Source organism: Pezoporus wallicus, unplaced genomic scaffold (assembly GCF_028554395.1).
Source record: "Pezoporus wallicus isolate ANWC-B61680 ecotype Strahan unplaced genomic scaffold, APGP_CSIRO_Pwel_v1 contig_6814, whole genome shotgun sequence".
Taxonomy (NCBI): Eukaryota; Metazoa; Chordata; class Aves; order Psittaciformes; family Psittacidae; genus Pezoporus; species Pezoporus wallicus.
Window position 1 is genome coordinate 1,819,654 of NW_026639755.1, and position 22,482 is coordinate 1,842,135.

A 22,482-nucleotide genomic window follows, 5' to 3' on the forward strand; every position below is an offset into this window, starting at 1 on the left:
GGAAATACATTAGCAAGGCAAACAGAAGGTGACCAGTTCATTCCCACCACTCCACCACGTCCTCATGAAGGCAGACACGGCGCTGACAGCTCCCTGCCCTTAGGAACAGGAACCATCACTTAATAGCATTCACAGTGGTAAACCCCAGGGTTCATGGGAGTGCCAGTATAAGGACAAGGGGATCGTGGTTTTCACCCACGGTGTTCTGGAGACCTCTGAACTTGGCATCTACCGCTTGATGCATTGTGTTTAAACCCTTGGCACAAGCCAAAAATGGTTGTTGGCAGTTCTTCTGCTTTAGGATGCCAGAGACTTCCGTGCATACGAAGCATGTCAAGCAGGTGGGAGATCGCTGCTCCCTTCTTTCAGGTTCCTCTGTGCATCACAAGGAAACAAGCCTGTTCCTTAAGGTCGGACTTTGTCAGGCCCAAAGCTCCCTGGGGCTTGTGAATGTTCCTGTGCTCACCACACGTTGCTGCTGCTTTTCCCAGTGCCTGATTACTCATTACACCGCAGCCAACCCGCATCCCGAGGGCAAGGAATTAAAGTCTCCCATCTTGGGTCACTTGTTTGTATATGGACCAACCAGGGTCAGCTCCGTGTCAATCTGGAACAGGCCTGTGTCTTGTCAATGCCCTGGCTCAGGATTAAAGCTGTCTTTTCCCATCCAGGATATACACCAAGGTGTTTCTGGGCAGTATGGGCTCCACCAGCACCTCAAGGACCAAAGCAGACAAACCCTGGACAAAACACTGGGCCTGCCAGCGCCTTTCCTTCGGGCTCTGAGGCTCGCACAAAGGGACATGAGGAACGTGATTGTTCAATGCTGCTGTTGGAGGGACTCAGAGCTTTACCATCCCCCGCCTCCAGCGAGCCTGCCGTGAAACACTACGGGGAGCAGGTGCCGTTTCCATACCCCCCAGGCGGGTCTCCGGCAGAACGGGACGGAAAACGGCGGCACGGGGCTGTAAGGGTGACGGGGGGCCAGGAACGGCAACAGGCTCCGCAGCTGCTCGGGGCTGCAAGGACGTTGCTCTCGTATGCTCGTTCCGGGGCCGCCCCAGGACTCTCTCTTTCTCTGCCGCCATCCCGCGGGAGCCCCGCAACCTGTATAACGAGCAGGGCCCGCTCACGGCTCCTCTGGCGGCGCGCCCGGGATCGAGCATGTGACCGTGTAGTTGCGAGGGGCCGGGGGGGTTATTCAGGTTCCGGGGAGGGACAGGGCGGGGCGTGGAGCGGGAGCCCCCGTGGTGACGCACGGCCGCGGGGACGCGCGGGGACGGCGGTCCGGGCGGGCGGGATGGCGGCGGCGGCGGGCGGAGCGGCCCCGCACCCGGAGTCCCCGCGGCGCGGCCCGGCGGCGGACGGCGAGGAGGAGACGGCGGAGGTGGAGCTGGCGGCGGAGCTGGCAGCGCGGCGCAGCGCGGAGGCGCGGCGGTTGGTGCTGTCGCCGCGGCGGTTGTCGGGCCCGCTGCCCGCCGGGCTGTCGCAGTGGTTCCCGGCCCTGGAGGTGCTGGACGTGAGCGGGACGGGGCTGGCGGAGCTGGGCGAGGAGCTGCTGGCCCTGCCGCGTCTCCACACGCTCCTGGCCAAGAACAACCGGCTGGGTGGGCCCGGCTCGCTGCCCAAGAGGCTGGGGCAGGCCCCGCTCGGCCGCTCCCTCCGCGTCCTCAACTTCAGCGGGAACCGCTTCGCCGAAGTGCCGCCCGCCCTGCTGGAGCTCCGCGGGCTGCAGAGCCTCAGCCTCGGCGGGAACCGCCTCCACGGCATCCCGCCCGACATCCAGGAGCTCCGCAGGTGAGGGCAGGGCGGGCCGGGCCTCTGCAGAAAAGGGACAGGGAAAGCCCCGGTGGCTGCCGGGCAGACCCACCCGGATCGCCTTGCCGAACAGCGGGGCACGGCCCGCAGCGGTCCCGCTTGGCGAGCGAGCTCCGGCCAGGCTTCAGGTGTCTGTAGGCACTGCTGCTGCTAGCGAGTCTCGTCAATAGATGGAGTTGCCAAAGCTCAGAGCTGCTCTTCAGGCAGGTGACAGGCCTTGGGTGACATGGTTTGGTGTGAGGTGTCCCTGCCCATGGCAGGGGGTTGGAACCGGATGATCTTAAGGTCCTTTCCAACCCTAACTATTCTGTGATTCTATGACAGGCCTTCTGCACTCAGAGAGTCTCTGTCAGGATTTCCTAGTCCTTGGGCTGCCCTGGAGCAGGGCAGGTTTTCCTAATGACAGTGGTTGGTATGGGTGTTGACATGCAGAAGGTGCTCCCTGGCTTTGCTTTAATACGCATCCCCAGGCAGGAGTAAAATAAAAGCCCTGCTCTCATGAAGCTCATGGCTGCACAATGGACTGCAGAGGAGAATAACGATCTGGTTATGGCTTATGTGAACAATAGGGCCTTTCTGCTGACACAGCTCCAGTCTCAACAGGGTGTTTGCGGGCATGGTTGGGTTTTGTTGTGTTTCTTTCCACCCGTACAGCTCATGTAGGTCTGACAGATGAGCTGACGGGTTGGAAGCATAGAGCCCTAGGCTGTGCTCAGGTGCAGGAACAAACCACTGCAGGTCAATGACATAGAAAGCTAGGGTGAATCACAGCAGTTAGGAACATTGGTGGGCATGGGAACAGATCTTGGGTAGGACCAGGTATTGACTGCCTGTGTTGACCTGGGATAGGTACTTCTGAAGTCTGCAGTCTTTCTGGGCAAGGCAGAGGCCATGTTCTGACACATCTGTTACACGCAAGCATCTCAGTATGTTCCGGTGGTTGCTCAGTCCTCAGACTAGCCCCTGTGTGGCTCTGTGCTAGGACTTTGGGTCTGGACTTTCTTCACTCCAGCTCTTTGCAAGGAGCTTGCCAGAGACAACCTCCGTTACACCAGCTCCAGCAACCTTGACCCCAAGTAGCTGATGGCTCAGCAGAGCTGTGTCCAGTAGAGGCACAGGATGTTGTATGTGGGGTGCTGTCTGCCATGGCCCTAGGTGGAAGGTACCAGAACTGCTTCAGTACTGGCAGAAAATGACTTTTATCCACCTCAGTATTATACAATTGGATATGTGGCTTTTGCCCAGGTGGCACAGCATGCACCTGCTGAGGGTCTGGAGCAATTCTAAATTAAGCTATGTTTCGGAGATGCTGTGAGGCATTTTGAGTGCTAGAAAGTGCCTGTGCCCTTCATAGAGTAGGGATGTGTCCTGTGTTGGGGCTCTCATGAGGAGGAGGAACCTCTGCATCCTCTCTGCTCTGGAGCAGTTGCTTCAGGGATAATGAAGGAAAAGAGGACACTGGCATCAACTTCACAGGGGAGAAGGCCAGTGGAGGAGGGCAGTTGTACGTAGGAGATGATCCACATTGCCTCCATAGCATGCCTGGTAGCAGCCAGGATGTTGCACCCACCTCTGAGGCAGATGCTCCCTGCTGCTGCTCTGCATGCTCTCTTTTGTAGTTAGGGTTTTTCCCTCTCGTTTCTTCTTCCCCCTGACCCCTCGTTGCCAAGAAAAGAAGCCTCAGCCCTGCTCTTTATTACGCTGTTGACCCCAGGAAGATAGCGCTGCGTGCGGTCCCCCAAGGGGCTATGTGCAGGGCTCCGTGCTGTATAGCTGTCACAATACTGCCGTGTGGTTACTCGGCTTTGTTATTCTGGCCTGCCCTGAAGCAGGGCTCCTGTTTGTCCTGTCCTGCAGCCTCTCTTGGGCAGGTCATGCTTGAACCCAAGAAGGACAGTTCTGAGAGGGCAAATGCGGACAAGGCTGTTGAGCTGTTTATCGTTACAAAGTGATGTGTCAGGCAGGAAAACTAGACTAGACCCAACTTGTGTCTGCTGCCCGCATAAGCACTGCTAACTCATTGAACTTCTGCTAACGTGTCACCATAATATAATTGAACTTTAGCTCAAGATAGCGAATCCATGTGCCACCAGGATCACCAGCTTCTTTACCACTGTGCCGTGGGTGTCTCTTCTGTATCTGGGCTGCTGAAGTAACAAAAGGGAGCAGCATACTTGCTTTCCAGAGCTGGGAGAAAACAGTCCTTTATAATATAATACTCCTCCAGAGGGTATCCTGAACCTACACATCAGGAGCCAGATACCAGTGACCTGACACCCTTGCCAAAAGGATAGTAAATTCCTACTGGAGAGAAACTGCTGCCAGACCCAGCTCCCTCCCACCTGCCAACAAGAGAGGTGTCCTCAATGTGAGCATACACGGTGTTAGAAGTGGGTAAAACAAACCTGAGCAAGGACAGAGCAGAGCCAGCTCTTGTGGCAGGGCAACTTGGGGACATCTGTTGTGTTTGAGTTCTGGGCTTGGAGATGGAACCTGGTGTTGGGGCTTCTGTTAACCTCTCACTCAGGCTGCAGGTACCCATCTCTCTGTTGCTGGCAAGCCAAGACTTTGAGCTTTTTTCCATGCATAACTTCCCATAAATTTTTCTCATGTTTTGTGGTGTCTGAGGCCACAGAGGAATGCAAGCAGCACTTTGACCGGACACGTTCCTCCTGCTGGTACTTAGAGCTCCTGAGGCCAGCAGTTCTCTTCCCGTGACCCTGGCGGCTTCTCAATTGCTCCAGTCACTGATTACAGAGCAAAGTTGCAGAGATCTATAAATACTTCTTATGTTTCCAGGGAATGTCTGAGCTCTGATGAGGTCTCTAAAACAAAATAACTCACTGATAACTAAGCTTCACATCTTTCCCGTGCACTCCATCATTTCCTGTTGTCCTTTTTGAAGGGGTAGCAGATCAGTTTTAGTGAAGGCCACAAATACAGCAAGTAAGGATAAGGAGTCTGCAGGGTGAACTTGAAACGGTAGAAAGCTGATGAGTCTGAATCTGCTAAAAGGGAAGGAACATGCTGACAGCTACAGATGCAAAGGTGGGTAGCATGTGCTGTCATTCACATGAAGATAATAAATCCACACATTTGCAGCAAGCTGGGGTCAGGAATTTCATGCAAGAATTTTTCCCTATCACGTTCGTAGTGATTTGGCAAGTTAATGAACAGTGATAAAACCACAGGCAGTCCTGCTGCCATCTTGTCTTACTCCTTCCAGCTTCAGCCATCTTGCCCTATCCTTGCAAGTCTTTGTATGTACTGCAAGATCCTGCATGGAAAGCAAGTGCCTTTCACCTTATTGTCATTTATCTTTTAGGCTCTTGTAGGAGGACCTCTTGTAGGAGGACCACCTGTAGATGCTCTGATGCTTGAAGCTTCCTTGCCATGGCTTCATAAGGGGGATAGTCATGATTGCTCTCGTGATGGCAGTAGGATGATGCTGACCATAGAATGCTGGCACCAAGGATGAATAGCAGTGCTTTTTCCTGCTGATTCCACTGTAAGTGTCTAGGGTGACCAGCAACAGCCATTTACCTTTCTGAGAAAGGTAAATGTGGGCCCTGCTGAGGGCTTTTTCTTAGCCATGTTGAGGCTGTGCCAGCTCCTTCTGCATGGCCTCCACCCCAGTCGCTGTCAGGTAGCAGTGTCAGTACAGTGCAAGCCCTGAATGGCACCACTGGCTGTTGCTGTGAATGTGGAGTAGAAAATGCATCAGTTGGGATGTTGTCACCCTCTGCATTGCTTTCTTCTTTGTTGTCAGATGAGCTTACATAGGTAGAGACGGCACTTTTTCTGGAGTTCTCCTTCCAGCATTGACCTTGCTGGATTTTCAGTGTGAAGTATTATGGTCAGTCACTCTCGGACTCGATTCACAGCCCCCAGCAGCTCCTGAACTGTGATCTGCATGGACATCCCACTGCTGCCTGATTTCTGTGTCCTTCCTCTGCTGGTCCAGCTGGGGATGCGTTAAGGGGCTGTGTGTGTTGTAGGTGAAATGTGATCATCTGCTTCTGCTCATTCTGGACAAAATTTGTTTGGCAAGTCTGGTAAAATCCAGCCCTTATCCCCACTGTCCAGCTATGGCTTTTGGCTTAAGAGTGCATATATTGCCCTCCTCAGTGTGCACGTTTGGGGAGATGTCTTGCAAGTGTCCCCTATAAAGGGGAAAGTTCTCAAGACCTTAACAAAATGCAGTCAATACCTCAGCAAAATGAATCTCCTCCTGTGAATTTCGAGGTCAGTCTTACTCTTACAGTGAATGCTCTCACGCTCAGGAGAGCACCAGGAACACGCAGAAACAGCTTGGAGAAGAGCCAGGCTCTTCCCAGGCATCTGCCATGCATGCTTCTTTCCTCTGTGCTTGGATTCCTCTAGTAAAGCCCAGTTGTGCAAGGGCTGGGATCAAAGGCCTTAAATGCCTAACTGGATTCATCCAAGTTTTGTGTGAAGGCTTAGATGCAGTGAAAACCAGAGTATTTGCTTTTATTCGTGGGTAGCATTATGCATGTTAGACAAGCATACGCTTAAGAACGGCTGTTCCAGTGTGGGAACAACAGCAAGTGAAGCTTTGATAAAGATGGAGCATTAGGAAATCTGCTGCCTCCCTTTTTCTACTCCTCTTCAAACGTTTTGCAAATAGTTTTCAGACTGTTTGATCTCAAATTTGCCTGTCAGCAAAGGCTCTGCCGCTCTCTCACATCGCAGAACAGGGTTAACAGGAGTGTATTGTGGGCTGCTTTTCAAATGCCTCCCTTGCCTTAGCCTCAAAACTGCCCTGGAAATTTCTTGCTAAGAAGTTTATCTTAAAAAGACCTGGAGCACTTCCAGGCTCCGGTGTTTCTTTTAGGTTACCTATGTAGATGCAGCTGTTTGATGTCAGCTGTTAAGTTTTATCCAAAGAAGCATCTGTGGGGAAACAGGGTGGATTGAAAATTGGAGTATGTTCCATGCCAGAAGACATTCTCCCCTTGAAACGCGACTATGAAAGTGTTGTGGTAACTGATAGCGTTTCAAAAATACCTCTAGTGCTCAGTGAGCTCTTCTTATTTACTGTTCTGGGGCTTTTCCATTTCATTTGGGGTATATGGTGACCTTTAAACCTCAGGAACAAACTCAAACAAGAATGTAGTCTCTTGGCACGTTAAACTTTGCTGCCACCACCTGAATTTACTTTGTTTGAGCATTTTCCCAACCCCTTCCTGTATGTAAAAGGATTTTCACTGCCACCCTGCAGCCCAGGGGTGTGAAATCCCTCACTAGAGAGGAGCAACATATGATGGGCTTGGAGTGCTGGCCTGCTTGCTGGATGTGAGGCTGAAAGGGACCCTGGCCTTTTACTAGTGTATTTGTAAACTTTGCTAAAAGCAGGAGGGGAAGTGTCAGCCCCCATTAGTTGCTGTGTCAAGTAGGGGTTTGCTGGTGTTTGGGGCTGGGTGGTTTTGTTGAGTTGGATTTTGTTAGCATTTGCCCCCTCTTGAAACTCATTCAACCAGAGCATGTGTGGCATGTTGGAAATACATCATTTATTCTAGCCTCAAAAGTAGGATCAGTGCTTACGTTCATCTGAGGCTGGCTGCTCTCTGGCTTTTCCAAGTTCCTGGACTGTGGAAAGTAGATCAAAATTCCAGCTCTCCCTCTGTGTACAAAGTGATGCACGGGACCTTAGCTGGCTGTTCCAAATGGCTATACAAATTAATGATTGTCAGAAGAACTGAGTCTTGGTGTGAAAGGTTAGTTGGGAGTAGTCACTAAGCTCATTCCCATCTCTGCTGTCTCTTGTGAGAAACTGGTAATGTTGCCAGTTGCCTCGTTGCAGGCTCTCAATGAGGAGGGCAGAACTCAGCACTGCTCTTGCTTATCTTACCAAGCAGCAAACTGCCCCCTGAGTAGGGCAGCTGAAGACCAGCATTGCCTTGGCCTGTAGGTGCAGGCTTAGCACAGCATAGAAGTCAGGCCAGGGGTAGAAGAGCTGGGCACTAGCTGTGGCCCCAGTGGTTTGGTCAGTGCTCACTACAAAAGGGTTGCGTCTCTTAAATCCTTGCCTGTGTCGTGATTAGCTTTGCTTGGACAATTCTTGACGCTTTACTTTGATGCAGAAATGACTGTTGTTAATTTCTCTGTTTTGCTCAGCCAAGACTAGAATAGACCCTTCTTAACAGCAAATTGTGTTTTGAGGGACCAGAGTTACAGAGTTTTTTTCTGCCTACTGAGCAGTCTTTCAGTAGAAGCTGTAAGAATACCTTTGCTGTATTTAGAATAAGTTTCTGTATAGTTTCAAAACCTCCTCCCTATGCGTTGTAAATAAATTTGCCTTCTAATTCGTATCTTAAATTGATGTTGGAAATGCTGAATTTGCTGTACGAGACTGGGCCCAGCGACTTGCTGACCCCAAGAAGGTAATGCAGGAGACAGGTGAAAAGAAAGCGCTTTTTGAGAAGTCCTTAGCTGCCACTGAAGGAGTTACCTTATTTGATGGATTTTTAGTTAGAGCCAGATCATAGTCTGATGTTGGGGCTTTACAACCTAGCTAATGTAAGTGACTGTTCTCATTACAAGGAATGGATTTGAAAGCTCCAAGTGGTTTGTAGGCAGTGGTTTTGCACACTTGGTTTGTGCAGTAAGCTGCTCTTGAAACTTCTGCATTTTACACCTTGCAATGAATTTCAGAACATCTTTTACTGTATATTTTGTACCCCTCCTCCCCTTCCCTGCATGTATTTGTATGCAGGGTGGCTTCATTGGCATTGTTGCCTTCAAACACAGAGGATGAAGAGTTAATTATTCACTTTTCCTAGGAAGTGGAAATTTTTACATATCTCACCCTTGTTTAAACATTGAAATCCACATTACTAAAATTCCCTTGCCCAACAGTTTTTAGTGTGGGTTCCAGCAATGGCATGGAGTTAAAGTACGCCGAGGAACTGTATCGTCAGCAGTTAAGTCCCTAATGAGAGCCAAGCAGCCTAAATCCACCTTTAGAAACAATGGAGGTTGAAGGAGGAATTTTGGTTAGAGCTCAGGGCTTTGTTAGGGGATCAGAATTTAATTAAAACTAATCTGCCCTTGGCATGGTCTCTGCACAGCAGCCTTCCTGCTGCCCCCCCCTCTCCTCACCTGCAGGTTGTCTGGGGAGGAGGGGCTGCTTTTGGGTAGTGGGGATTTGGTGATGGTTTCTTCCAGTGTACTTTCTTATGTGTTCAGAATAACCTGCAGATGTGCTGCTCCACTTGAGCCCTCAGCTGAGCAAGTACAGTTGCTTCCTTTCATATAGTCAAATTTAGTTGAAGCCGTAATTTTGTGCCCACCATCAGATTGCAGTTCCTCTACGTCAGAAAGGTGAATGAATCCAGGGAAAGTTAAGCTCTGTGAGCTTCTCCTGGTGTGTTGCAGAGGTCTGTTGTTCTGCTCTTCACTGGTGGGCAGATGGACCTTTGTGCTGTCTCAGTGGCCCCTTGAGCCCAAGCAGATGCTGTCATTGGATCTTTGAGGTTCACGTTTCTTGCAAGAACTGAATGAACTCTTTCTACCGTTCTTCTGTCCCAGAAGCTCCTCACATGTGGCACAGTTGCAGGGTTTAGGCCTTCTCTGGGTCTGCCACCATGTCCTGAACAACCTGGCAGTGTTCAGAGCCGGGTTGGACAGAGCCTTGGGTGACATGGTCTAGTGGGAGGTGTCCCTGCCCATGGCAGGGGGTTGGAACTGGATGATCTTGAGGTCCTTTCCAACCCTAACTGTTGTATGATTCTATGGTGTTACATTTCTTTGGCAGTTGTATCCATCACCTTTCTCAGTTCACAATAGAATCAACTAGGTCATAAAAGTCTTTTAAGATCATCAAGTCCAACCATTACCCAAGACTGCCAAGACCACCGTTAACCCATATCACTGAGGGCCTGCTGGGGTGAGATGAAGGTGTTTCCTATTCCAAAACTGTAAATTGTTCTTAAGGAAAAGCTGATGGAGCCTGTGTGACTTTTCCCTGACCCGGGGGGGAATGCAGAGGGGGCCAGTGTGCACTGTAGTTAGGTGACTAACCTGGGTGTGTAGTGGAGATCTTGAACCAGCACCTACAGATGGGACTGTGGGATCCATCTTTTTCAGTCATAGGAAAAAGTGTTGTATGAACCACCATTAGTAAGTACTTCCCAGCCAGAAGTACCCAGGCTGAACCTGCCTTTGCTCCTCTCCCAGACAACACCTGAGAACAGGGGCAGAAGCTGTTTGACTCTGAAATGGGGACTTGAAGCTATAGCTTCACTTGAAGAGAAGCACTTGCCAGTTTTTCTTTCTAAAAGGGCAGAGATGCACACCAAACAGTGGCTACACCAGCTGGCAGAAGGGATTTAGTGCTTCTCTTTGTTCTTGTCTCACATCCACCAGTTTTTGTGGGACATCCAGTGATATTTTCTTTTTCCTTTCTTTTATTTAGGCCCAAGCTGCAGTTAAACCCAGCTAATGGTTCTGGTAGCTTTGGTCCCTGTGACTGCAGTGTAGTGAAATCAGTCTACCTGAGAAATTGCATGCATGTTCTTGTGTGACTTAGATGCACTACTGCAGCTGTGGTGTTAGCAGTATGTGAACTGCATCAAAGCAGGACTGGCTGCCTCTGACTTCTGCTGAGAGGTTGCAGTTAATCTCTGAGGAGTCAGTTTACCCCATAAAGAGCAAGCAGTGCTTGTGCAGGGCCAGGGTTTTCAGGGAGAGCCGCTGCTCTCTTGCTTTGCTCCTGCTTAAACTGAGGACCCCCACGGGCTGCAGCAGGAGCTGCATCAGTGCTGCAAACCCTGTGCATGCAGCCTGTCCTTCCTTGGAAGTAGGAGCAGGAGCTTTGCATTTGGTGTAGGAATACAGAGTTGTTTGGTGTCTACCTACAGATGTAATGGTGACTGCAGGAGGCTGGAGGTAAATCTCGACATTATCTCTTGTGAAGCAGAAGCTTTGTTGTGATTTTGATGTGCAGTTGAAGTTTTCTGCTTTTTTTTTCCCTCAGCATGGTATCTCATACATCGTCATCTGTAAGTTTTCTTGAGTAAATGCAGCACATGAGAAGATCTGGTGTTCAGTCCAACTGGAAATGACCTCAATGAAATGATGCCGCGTTATCTCTTCTCTCTTTCAGTTTAGAGTTTCTGTACCTTGGAGGGAACTTCATCACTTCAATTCCACCTGAATTAGCAAACCTGCCTTCTCTAAGCTACCTAGTTCTGTGTGACAACAAGATCCAGAGCATTCCACCTCAGCTGGCACAGTGAGTATTTACTGTCCTCAGCCACCAGCTGTAATTAACTTGTTTAACTTCTGCATGTGTGGATAGAAGCACCTGGGAGGACCTCTTTGTTCTTCAGTTTGTTATTGTGACTAGACTTTGAACAAGAAGATCCTTAGCAGTGCACTGCAGGCAGACCAGGAATATGTAATATGGAAATCTGCATTATAGGGTTATGGAAAAAAAAAGTCACCAAGTGTCTGCTTTAAGGTGGATTAATAGATTTGTACAGGGAGCCCTGAGAAGTGCAGCTCATGCTGCATTCTGACTATTTGTAGTGATGAATGCTTGGGCTGTCTTGTCTTTCACCCAGAGCCTTTTTGTGTGTGCTTCTGTGTTGTCCCACTCCCTGTGTTCTTCCTTTAGGATCCCAGAATGTTTTAGTGGTCATTAAATCCTACAGCACGGCTCTAGGGGATAAGTTACTGCTGTATCTCTTTCATAATGGGGGAAAGAGAACACTGCAAACTCTGTACAGGTAGCCTAAAGCGGCAGATGAAGAATTCAGTGCAATAGCTGTAACCACAAAAACGATTGAGTGCCAGCATGGAGTTTGGAATTTGATGTTGTAGTGGGATTACCCTCGATGTACAATGTTGAGTTGTCTGGTACTGGTTAGAGAGCATCCCCGGATTATATGCTGGAGCATTGCTTTGTGCTTCCTGAGGGAGGAGAACAGCTCCTCCAAAAGCCAGGCCTGTGCTTGTCACCCGTGCTGATGCTAACCTGGGCTGACCTTGCTTAGCTTTTGAGCTCTGGCAGTGTTGCAGCACAGGGAGATGCAGCCGCAAACAGTGAAAACATGGGGGTTTCCAGAGCTGGCTGCCTACCAGCAGGCATCTTTAATGCATGAGTGAAGGCAGGTGACGTATTCAAAGTGTTGCATGGAACTGTTCCTGATGCGTGCACTGGGTACAAGGAAACATTACATCCCCTGAAAGCTCTCGGTTTGAATACTTTTGTTCTGTGCTACCTCTTTTAGGAGGTGGGTGTGGGGAGTACTGAGGGGGACAGCAGCATATTTAGGACTATTTCTTTAACAGGCATTTGGAGGTGAGCCATGTTTTCACCGGTATTGTGTGTGCTGCAGTAATAGCAGCTCTTTTACCTTGAATTTACATTTTAAAAGTAAGAAAAGCCGAGGAAAAAGAAATTGATGGGAGAGGGGAGAGTGATCAGGTCTGTGTAGTGCAGTTTTGGAATGATTTTGCTTGCACTTCTTGACTGGGTATCCATCTCCATCCTTCAGGCTGCATTCCCTGCGTTCCCTTAGCCTGCACAATAACCTGCTGACGTACCTTCCTCGAGAGATCCTTAACCTGGTTCACCTGGAAGAGCTGAGCTTGCGTGGGAACCCGCTGGTGGTTCGCTTTGTCCGTGACCTGACCTACAACCCCCCAAGCCTCCAGGAACTGGCTGGGCGCACCATTAAAACTCGCAATGTTCCCTATGCTCCCAGCGACCTCCCAGAGAATCTTGTCCGGTACCTGAGCTTGGCCAGCAATTGTCCCAATCCTAAATGCGGGGGTAAGTTCACCTTCACTGCTCTGCTTCCTGATGGGTTTCCTTTCCCTCTGACTTGCCGTGACTGTACTAGCTCAGTCAGGTTAGGTGTGTTGTTGCATCCAAATTCTAGCTGTATTTCGTTGGCTCCAGGGCTCCTGCAAACTTGTCTTTAAGGAACCTTGCTCACTTAGGAGCGATGTTCAGAGTTCCAGTGCTGGTTTACTGTATCTGCATGGGAATGTGAGACAGTGTTTGTGTCGGAGTCTTCACAGCTCATCCGAGCACTCCAGTGCGCTTTTATGGTCTGAAGTTTCCAATCCATCTGCCCTGAAATAGCTCAGACTAAGTAGTGGGCAGGAGAACTGTCACAAGTGCTCTTGCTGGACAAGAATGGAAAAGAGGAGAGAGGCTGGAGTGCTTGGCAGTTACTAAAAGCAACTTCTTTAGCTCTTGCTTGGTTCTACTAGAGTGTAGGTCCTGGAAGGAGAGGACTTCATAGAAAAGCCTGGAATGCTTGGTTTAATTTAGCTTAGTGCTTCATCTTTAAGCAGAGTAAATGATCTGCACATTTAGCCTTTAGAAGATTAAGGAAAAAAAGTCATTCATTAGTACCTACCCTGCAGTCATACGCAGGCTGTTATCTCTTTACAGGACAATATTAAAGCATTCCCCGTAAGCCAAGATGGAAGGGCTGGAACTTGTGTTGGAAGGGAAAGCAGTGTTTCCTTTTTTAGAGTTTTGCACAGCTGGGATAACAATGGGTTGGTTGTGCACTGTTCCCCTTGTCCTTACAAACTAGCACAGTAGTGCAGCGCTTGCTCTAGCACTGCAGGAGAAAAGCTTACTCAGAGCAGCTGGGACTTAAAACACCACTGAAAACTTCTGAAAACCTCAGTGTCTACAATCACTTGCTGTGACAGGAGGAGAAGGTAATCGTGTGTTACAGCAACACCGTTGCCATGGAAAGGAGCATCCAAACTCAGCATGGTAACTTCACTCAAGTAGGACGAAAGTAGAGTTATGAAGGTCTGTCTGTGAATGCAGTTTGGCAGCTGGTAGAAGAGGTTTTACAAGTTTGAAAATATCGTGGATGAATGAATTTGACACGGAAAAAGTTGTTTTAATTCCCAGCCTGAGATTTCTGCCTAATGGTAAGAAGGAAGTGCCGGATTCTTGGAAGTAGCTGCCCTGTGTCTTTTCATGTAGAGCGTGCCATTCTGAACCACCTACAAAATGCATGTGTACAGGATTGTTTTCTAACTAAGAAAACAAATTTCCATAGGTGCCCTGGTCCCCTGTTCCTCCAGTACCCCACGTGCTCCTACTTCCAGTGCGGTGTCCGTTAAATCCTAGTGTAAGGCATTGCATTAAAATCCTTAATTCCACCTTAATTCCATCCATTTAAAAAGCTTAAATCCACCGTTCTCTGCATGGGGCCTCACGTGTTGTTTCTGTTCCTCTGCCCTCACAGGTGTCTACTTTGACAGCTGCGTCAGACAGATCAAGTTTGTTGACTTCTGTGGGAAGTACCGGCTGCCGCTGATGCACTACCTGTGCTCCCCAGAGTGCTCCTCACCCTGCAGCTCTGCCTCCCAGAGCTCCACTTCCCAGAGCGAGTCTGACTCCGAGGATGAAGCCAGCGTCGCTGCACGCAGGATGCAGAAAGTCCTCCTGGGATAACGGGAAGGAAAACGTGTTTGAAAAGCAGTAATGGAACAGCGAAGCGTGAGCCTCTGGTCTGAAGGGCTCATGAGAAACTGTCCTCAAGTTTATGTAAGGGGCAGAGTATCTTAGCAAGCCTAGGCTTGCTTGGTGCAGTGCTGCTTAGGAGAGCTAACTTGGTGGCATACTGCCTGTAGGGTGCCTGGGGTTGCTAGAAACATCTCCTGTCTGGGATAGTGCTGCCCCCCTCTCCCTTGTACAGGCTGGGGAGGGGGGGGTTGTTCTCACTGGCGGATTGAGAGAGGTTTTAATATCTGATGCTTCGCTGGACTTGAGTCATCCTGCAGAGCAAAGGAGACTCTCTGGAGCTCTTAACACTGTGGTAAATCAGAAGCAGGCTAATGATGCTATGTGAGTATGTATTGACCCCAGTGTTTTATATAGCATTTTGATTCTTTGCTGTCTCCTTCAATTTCAGTCACAGGTTTCACACCCATCCACTAAAAATGGGACCTGGGTTTTTTCAGGAGTAGGTTTTTCCAAACTCTGGTTACTCTTCCTTTGCTTAGAGGTGTAGGGTTGCTGTGCTGTTACAGATGTTACAGCTATCAGAGAACTGAGACACCTTTTTTAATCCCTTCTTATACCAAGCTGCTCTTAGTGTTTCCTCCTAACTGTATTTGTCATTTTCCCTCCCTCTGCCTCTTCCCATTACACCTGAAGCATTGCTCTCTTTATGGTGCCTTTAGAAAACAGATGGGTTGTTCTGTTGAGACTTGGTACTACTTCACACTTGTGTCCATACATGCCTGTGCAAGGGACCAGATGTGATGCTCTGTATCGCGTTTTTGAGTCTCAGCTTAAATCTGCTTTTGTACCTGTGAATTGCAGGAAAGGTCTTGATTGCCATTGCTTGTTTCTAATCAACCATGTTCCCCTGCTGCAGCTGGCTCTGCTGTGCTTGGTACAGTTACTTTCCGTGCTTAAGATCATCTGCTTAAAGTAGGCAGCGGCTTAATGAATTGGAAGTACTGAGAGAGGTGCAGTGGAGAATGCTTTGGGGGTTCTTTTCATACAGCATGAGAGGAAAAGCCATTAGGGAGGCTGAGGTGCATTGTCTGAGCATCTTGCACAAGGTGGTTTTGAAACCTCTTCCTTATTTATTTGTTTGCGTTTGCTCATGTTATAATAGCTTTGGCAGCCTGTTGGATGTTTAGATAGCACATTCAGTTATCTTAAACTATGTTTAAAGTACCAAGAAATAGCTTATAAAACACTATGAATTGACAGGTATCTATAAATCTTTATGGGGCTGCTGTATGTTTTGCCCAGTGAGAGCTGCCCTTTTATTAATACTTCATGCAGACAGTCCTCTTGATGCAGTTTCAGATAGGGCAAATGCAACTGTGCCTTTGAATGCATGAGCAGAGCAAACACATTGTGCTGAGAAGCTCAGTGAACAAGAAGAGCTTTCCTTAACCCACTTTGGCCCTATGGGGGAAATTAAAAACCTGTGCTGCTCTCCTGTATTCAGAAAACAGATGCACCTATTTGCATATCTTATGGCAGCTCTGTGTTAATGCTCCTGTTTAATTATATTTGACACTTTATATGTTAAAGCACTTTGATAATTCTATTCTTTGTAAGTAGCTTTAGTGATTTATTTTTTGTTTTAATTAGACTCCAGTTTTTCTTTTCGTGTGACCTGAAGAACAAGTCCATGAAACTTTGTATGTTCCAGTCTGTCTTGGTGTGCAGGTTGAGCTTCTTGCCTTGCATTTCCTTGTCAGCACTGCTCATTTCCCTGGAAATGGAACTGGAATTTGAAAGAAATGATCTGGTTATAGAATAGCACCTGCTCCGTTAGTAATCATTGCAACTTGGTCTGAAGATTTCCCACACGCACAGATCCATCCACAGGGAACTAAATTGCACATGTGCATCCTGTGTGCCTTTCCAAATAACTTTCTCCAGGTATCTTTTTAAGCCATGGTAGGGTGGATATGCAAAGCAGCTGAATGTCACTTTAGCAAATTCCGTGAGGTTTGCTTGGGAAGAAGAACCCACAGGTTTTGAGAGGAACCGACTGCATGCTGGTAGTGAAACTGGGGTCAGCGAATGGCCTGTGTTTTGTTCTTCGTCTCCTCTTTAGATGCTTTTTCCTGTCCCAAATGAATGTGGTCGTACTGGTGCTGAAGGACAGTAAACTGATTGCAGAGCCTCAATGTTAAACTGGCTGCTGGTACAACAGTAGCAAGCAGCTGAGTTGATCTAGAGCTTCGTGCTTCTGCCAGCAAAAGTGAGCCACATGAGTCGAGATCTCAAGATCTTTTGAGCTCAGGACCGCGAGGTGCCACCTTCCTTTCTTCTCCTTAGCAGCAGCTGCCTTGAAATCATGTCATTTTTCACTTCACCACAGTTCCTGTTGCACAGCAGCACTCGTGTGTGTGACGGGGTAAGACCAGTGGTTGGTTCTAAGTTAGCTTGATTTTTAAGTGCATTCTCTTTCCTAACTGAACAGGCATTCCATTTCTGCCCCAATTCGAGCATGGCTAACATTTGTTTTGTCACAGCTTTTTCACTGTAGCCAGGTCAACACTTGACAGCTCGTGCAGCTGATATCTCTGTGCAGTTTTAGACTTGATAAGGTGTCTCTTAAAAATTTTATATATATTCCTGAATAGAGCTACCAAGTGTTCTTTTTGCTGCTGGGCTTTAAAGTGCAATTCAAGTAAGTCAGAATTTAAAGCAATCAAGGAATTGTAAGGAAAACGGATGGAGGGATGGGTTTTTTTTTCCCTCAGAAGTGGATTCAAAAGGACAAAGGATGCAGGTTTGTACTGTAGTGCCTAAGATACTGAGCCTCCAGGAGGCCAGTTTTTCACCAATTGTTAGCCCCCAAAGACTGGAAAATGTACTGGGCAATAAAACAGGTGAGACACAACTTGAAAAGACATTGATGGATGGGAAGGACTGGTTCCTACCATCCCCTTCTCAGGGGTCCTGAGAAGTAGACAGGGGTTTTGCTCTTTTGGTCAGTTTTAAATAGTGGAGTTCAGTTCTTACAGATGCCTTTCCAAGTGAAGCCTTCAGTCAGTGTTTTGGTATCGGTCCCCTTGTTGCTACAGCAGCCCAGCACGTCCAGCTTTTGAAACTGTTCTTAAGCTGAGACCCAAGTGTGTGAAGCAGAATTGTTCATTCCTTCTTCCCTGCGGGGCCTGGGACCTACTGGCATTCATCCTGCCCTGCCGTCACGCTGCCAAGGGGAGCTGCTGGTGTGTTTCTGAATGCAGGTACTTCATGTGAACAGTGGGGTCATGTTAGAAAGAAGCAAAATACCAATTTGACTGGAAGCAACTTACACAGTTGCCAGTTCTTTTCTGTTTCTCTTTCTTTGGTAAGAGGTGAGACTTGAGGAAGTCAGTAATGAATATTTAAACATGCTCTGAAGTGGCCAGATGCAGTTTTTCATGAGCTTCTGTCCTGGTCATTTTAAGTCTTTGAAATCTTGTGTTGAATTATAATGGGGGTGGGGGAAGGGAGGGGAGAACCATCTCCTTTTTGTTCCTTACTCTTGTTGCAATAATGAATGGAAGGAATTTAATCCAATGAAAGTAATGAATCCCTGCAATGTGTCTGTTACCCAGTTCAAAGAACTATTTTAACGCATCTTATTCACACCATGCCCTCCCTCCCCAACTGAAGATAACTTCCAATAGGCTACTTCAAAATGCACACTAATGCAGCAGTAACTCTAGCTTGGAAACCTTTCTATTGATGATTTCATTTGCCTGTCTGACTAGAGGATTGATCTTTTACTGACCTGAACATTAAGGGTAGAAAGGGTTCTCATTGAATTATCATCATGAGCAGTTGTTTTAGGAAATCGTAAAAGTGCCTTATGTTTTGACCAGCCTATTTTGCTAGGAATGTCTGAATGTAGACGATTTCTAACGGTATTTCATTATGAGCTGTAAAACAAATTGCAAACACTGAACCAAAAATGTTATTTCTACAGTTGTCTGTCTGTTATTTGCTGACATCTGGATTCTGGTATTGCTGCAGGCAATGGTTAACATTGAAAGTGGGGTTATCCATAGGCGGGGAACATGTGAGATTCAACCTGTGCTGTGTGAAGGCAAGAGTAGGTGAGACTTCCAAATGGACTGCTGAAGCTATTGGCTTTTGGGGCCCACATGCAAGAAGGAAGTGTATGTTACAGACCACTCCCTGCTTTACTTCTGGTGTAGTGTGGCAGAAATTTGCTCCACAGTTTACAGGTAGAAGTAACTTAAAGGCAAGATAAATGCACAAACAGGAGAAGGCAGGAGTGTCATGGTGGAGTCTTCCAGCAATGTGAATCACCACTTCTAAACTTCTTGTTTCCCTTTTAATACGCTAACCCTGAAACCTCCAAATGGCTTTGTGAGTGTTAATTTTCTGATCATGGTAACTGGCTCATGTGTTCCCATTTCTCCTGTAATCCTGCGTTTCCTCCTACATCCTGAAGAGTTTTTGTGATCTATTGCCAAAATGTTTCAGATCCTGCTGTGCAATTACCAGCTGTCAGTGCAGACATGTGGTGTATTGGAAAATGGGACAGTGGGAAACCAGAATTACTTGATATTAACTTCAGCAGGAACTATTTCAGAGATGGTTCAAGTTCATATGTAATGAAAAACCTCTCGAGTTATGCAGCAGCCCCATTTCAAGGACCTTAAAGTACCAAGGAGTGCAGTGATTTTTGCCTGTAATAACCAGGCTGAGAATATTCTTGCCTTTTTTGTTAACTCATTTAAATGATACCCTTTTCTGTGCCACCTTAATACCTTCCTTATATTCAGAAACAAAACCATGGAAGTGCTGGTTCAGAGGAACTTGAAATGAAACTTGAGTTATGTAGGTGCCTGAAGCGGATGCTCAGATTGACATTTTGGACTCATGCAGAATTACACAGCTCTAGGAGAAAGCATTATGTTGATGCTTTGGAAGTAAATGTTCATAAAGTAGAAACACACGTTTCCTGCTCAGATGGGGCTGCCTTAGGTGGTCCAGACAGCTAAAGCTGAATGTATTCACCTTTTCCTCTGTACTAAGGTTGGGTTGCAGTTGCCAGCCATTTAAGCAAGATCATTGGAAGAAAGTCCTGAAGCTGCATTGAAGAAGGCCATGGCCATCTGCACTCTTAGTCAGTCTGGAGCTGGCATGCCGTGTCCAAGTGTCTCATCCCTTTCCAATAGCCACTGTTCTATGGTGACTTACCAGAGGAGGGTTGAGAACACGTGTTTTGGTACTACAGCTTGCCGTGGTCTCCTCCCACCAGTCAGCAAAGTGGAGACTTTTGACGAGGAGGTTTAACAGCAGCCAAGGTCCTTTTAGGATGGAGAGGAAAGTAACACAGGTCCTGCTTCCAATCGGTCTTTTGTGACAAGGTGAGGGTGCAGATCATTTGGTGTCAGTCCAAGAACTGGTCACCCAGGGAACACCCAGGGCCCTTCTCTGTCCTCACGTGGGACTTAGTGGTGGCAGCTCAGAGCTTGCTATCAGCCTGGCAAAGAATTAAGGTACCTTCAGAGTCCTGTCCAAACTCCCTGTCTGTAGCCCCTTCTCGACTGTGGCAAAAGCAGGACCCGAGGTGAGTACTGGTGCGCAAGTTGTACATCTGTCTTGGATATTACACTGATCAGTGCCACGGCCCCACAAGGCTGGCTGCATTTACACATCTCTGAAGATGGGTGACACCAACACGTGTGCCAACACGTCACTGGTGTGTTGGCAAATGAATGATTTCACCAAACTGCATTGATGCTTGTGTAAGGAAGGGAATGTGACAGACCATCCTTGCCTGTGCTGGGACATGGATGCTGATGAACTGGTAAGATGGGAGGGCTAACAAACCCTTCATCTGGATGAAAGTTTGGCCGGGGGCTGAAGCTCACAAGCTGAAGCCCAGCAGATGGACATGTCACCCTCTACATCAGCAAGGACACATCTGCTGGTGAAAGGACCTGTGTGAAAGGCACAGGATTGTTTTGTTTGCGGGTTGTCCCTGACAGTAAATGCCAGCCTTAGGGCTTCAAAAACAGATAGGAAAGGAAAATGCCATTGTAGAAAAATATTTTTCTGTAATTCCTGGGCATCCTGGCATCCATAATAGAAGTGACTTTATAACAAACGTGCGTAATACGAGCAAACGTTGTCCTCTGTGCCAGACAATGGTGTGGTTGCTCTCCAGAGCCTTGCTTTGCAGATACTGTTTTATTAACTCTGGGGAAGGCAGCCCCACTGCTCCTCAGGAACAACAGCCACGTGGTTGGTGTCGATGCCACACTGGATCCCGCTTGTGAGCACGATGACCCTGAACAAATCTCCACCAAGCTGGCAGATGATGGGAATGGAGGAGCTTGGGTGCAGAGCTGGCCATGGGAAGTGAGGGACCTGACACTTCCCTTAACACCCCCTGCTTCAAACACACCGGGTGTTGCTATGGAGTTGGGAGATGCACTGCCTGAACCCAGCACTTTGCTTCTGCTGCTGAAAGGGCCTTGCTGGAAGCTTTTAAAACATCCCTTGCATTTCTATAACCCAGCACCCTAAACCAGACCTGAGTGCTTGGCAGCAGTGGTTTCAATCTTCACATGGACACTGCAGCGTGTTTTCCAAAGGTGGGTTCCCTGGTTCCTCTCTTCAGGTATTTGGATTTAAATTGCATCTTTTTGTTTGTTTTTCTTTCTTTAAAGCAGCCGTGAGCCTTCCACTGAGAGATAGAATCATGAAAGGCCTTGCAGAAAACCCCATGCAACCGGGCTCGTCGAAACACGTTTCCAAACGGTCCAGGAATGTCTGAATCTTCACGTTGGCCTTTCCCAACTCGCAGCCCCATCTGGCTGCCTTGCACTGTGGAAACCTGTTCCGAGATGACCCTTTGCAATGGTTTGTAGGGAAAGCCCACCCCAAAGCCTGGGCACCTGGCCATGGCTCATCCCTGATCCCAGGCGCAGCCTTCCAAGCATCCTGCCAGAAACATCTCTTAGTGATTTTAGGGAAGGAACATCTGGTATGTATGTGGAGGGGACAAGTATGGCCTTAGGAGGCAAAAGCATTCCTTGATTGAATGCTGCCATCTGATGTACTCCAAACTGGTCACAGGGCTGGGTATTTCCATCCCTCACTCTGAGATCTCCACAGCTATAGACCACAAGGAAGAACACTGCTGTGGAGTATGGCCAGGAGCATCTCCTTTGCTTCTCCATCTCTCTATAAAGGGCTGTGGGTATCTTAGCCCTATTCATGTGGAGGTTCAAAGTATGTGTCTGCTCTGGTTTATTGCTATACATTTGGCCTGCATTAACAGTGGCTGGCAAAGCCCTGATGGGTGCATTCCCGCTCCTGTGTTTCCCACTTCAAGCATAGGATTGTGGCTACTGGATTCCCCTCAGGAAAGAGGGCAAAGAAAGGCAGGAGAAGCACCTCTCAGGGCCAGCATGTTCCTGTGGCAAGGAGGAGCCTGAGCTTGTGCTTGTTTACTGGCACCGGTTGCATGTAGATGCCCCTATGCAATGCCATGTGCACAGCAGGGGATTAGCAAGGTTTGTCTTCCATCAACAGCATGGAGAAACGTGTGCAGTGTGCAAGGGGAGGGGAATTACTGCAGTCACTGCTGCTGTCCCAAAAGCAAGCTCTCCAGAGAGCTGGCCTGGCTGCTAGCAAGGGTGGTGGAAGTTCACGTCCCTGGTGGTGTGGGTGGCAGTGCACACAGAAGAGAGGCTCAATTGAGGTGCCTTTGCCATGATGCAGTTGAGCTTTTGCATCCATAAGGTCATTTATGGGGCTTGGAGCAACCTGGTCTAATGGAAGGTGTCCCTGCCCGTGCCAGGGGTTGGAACCGCATGAGCTTTAAGGTCCTTTCCATCCCAAACCCTTCTATGATTCTATGCGCTCAAGCAGTTGTTCCATCGATGTTGCGCATCCACAGCAAGCTGCTGCAAAGCCACGCTTGAAACAATGGCTCTGCTTTTAAATTTGTTTGTGCAGCTTTTACAATGGGTAAGAAGCACTTGTGGTCTTGCCAGGCTTGCGTCTGCCTTGCCTCTCACTCATCACTCCTCCTGTCCCTGCTCCATTACCTTCAGCTGAGGAACTCCTGGCTTACAGCAACGTTGTGACCTTTCTTAAAGCATGCACCCTAAAACTGGTAGTGTTTAATGTTGCTCAGCCACTGT

General features: G+C 48.2%; 1 protein-coding gene across 1 annotated transcript; it reads left to right on the top strand.

Annotated features, from left to right (window-relative positions):
• The first annotated feature begins 1,288 nt into the window (after nt 1-1,288).
• LRRC58 (leucine rich repeat containing 58) lies at nt 1,289-18,277 on the top strand. The gene is made up of 4 exons (XM_057416032.1): nt 1,289-1,797; nt 10,946-11,074; nt 12,342-12,619; nt 14,070-18,277. The coding sequence occupies exons 1-4, from the start codon at nt 1,301-1,303 to the stop codon at nt 14,276-14,278; spliced, it is 1,113 nt and encodes a 370-aa protein (XP_057272015.1). The 5' UTR covers nt 1,289-1,300; the 3' UTR covers nt 14,279-18,277.
• Nucleotides 18,278-22,482: the final 4,205 nt, after the last annotated feature.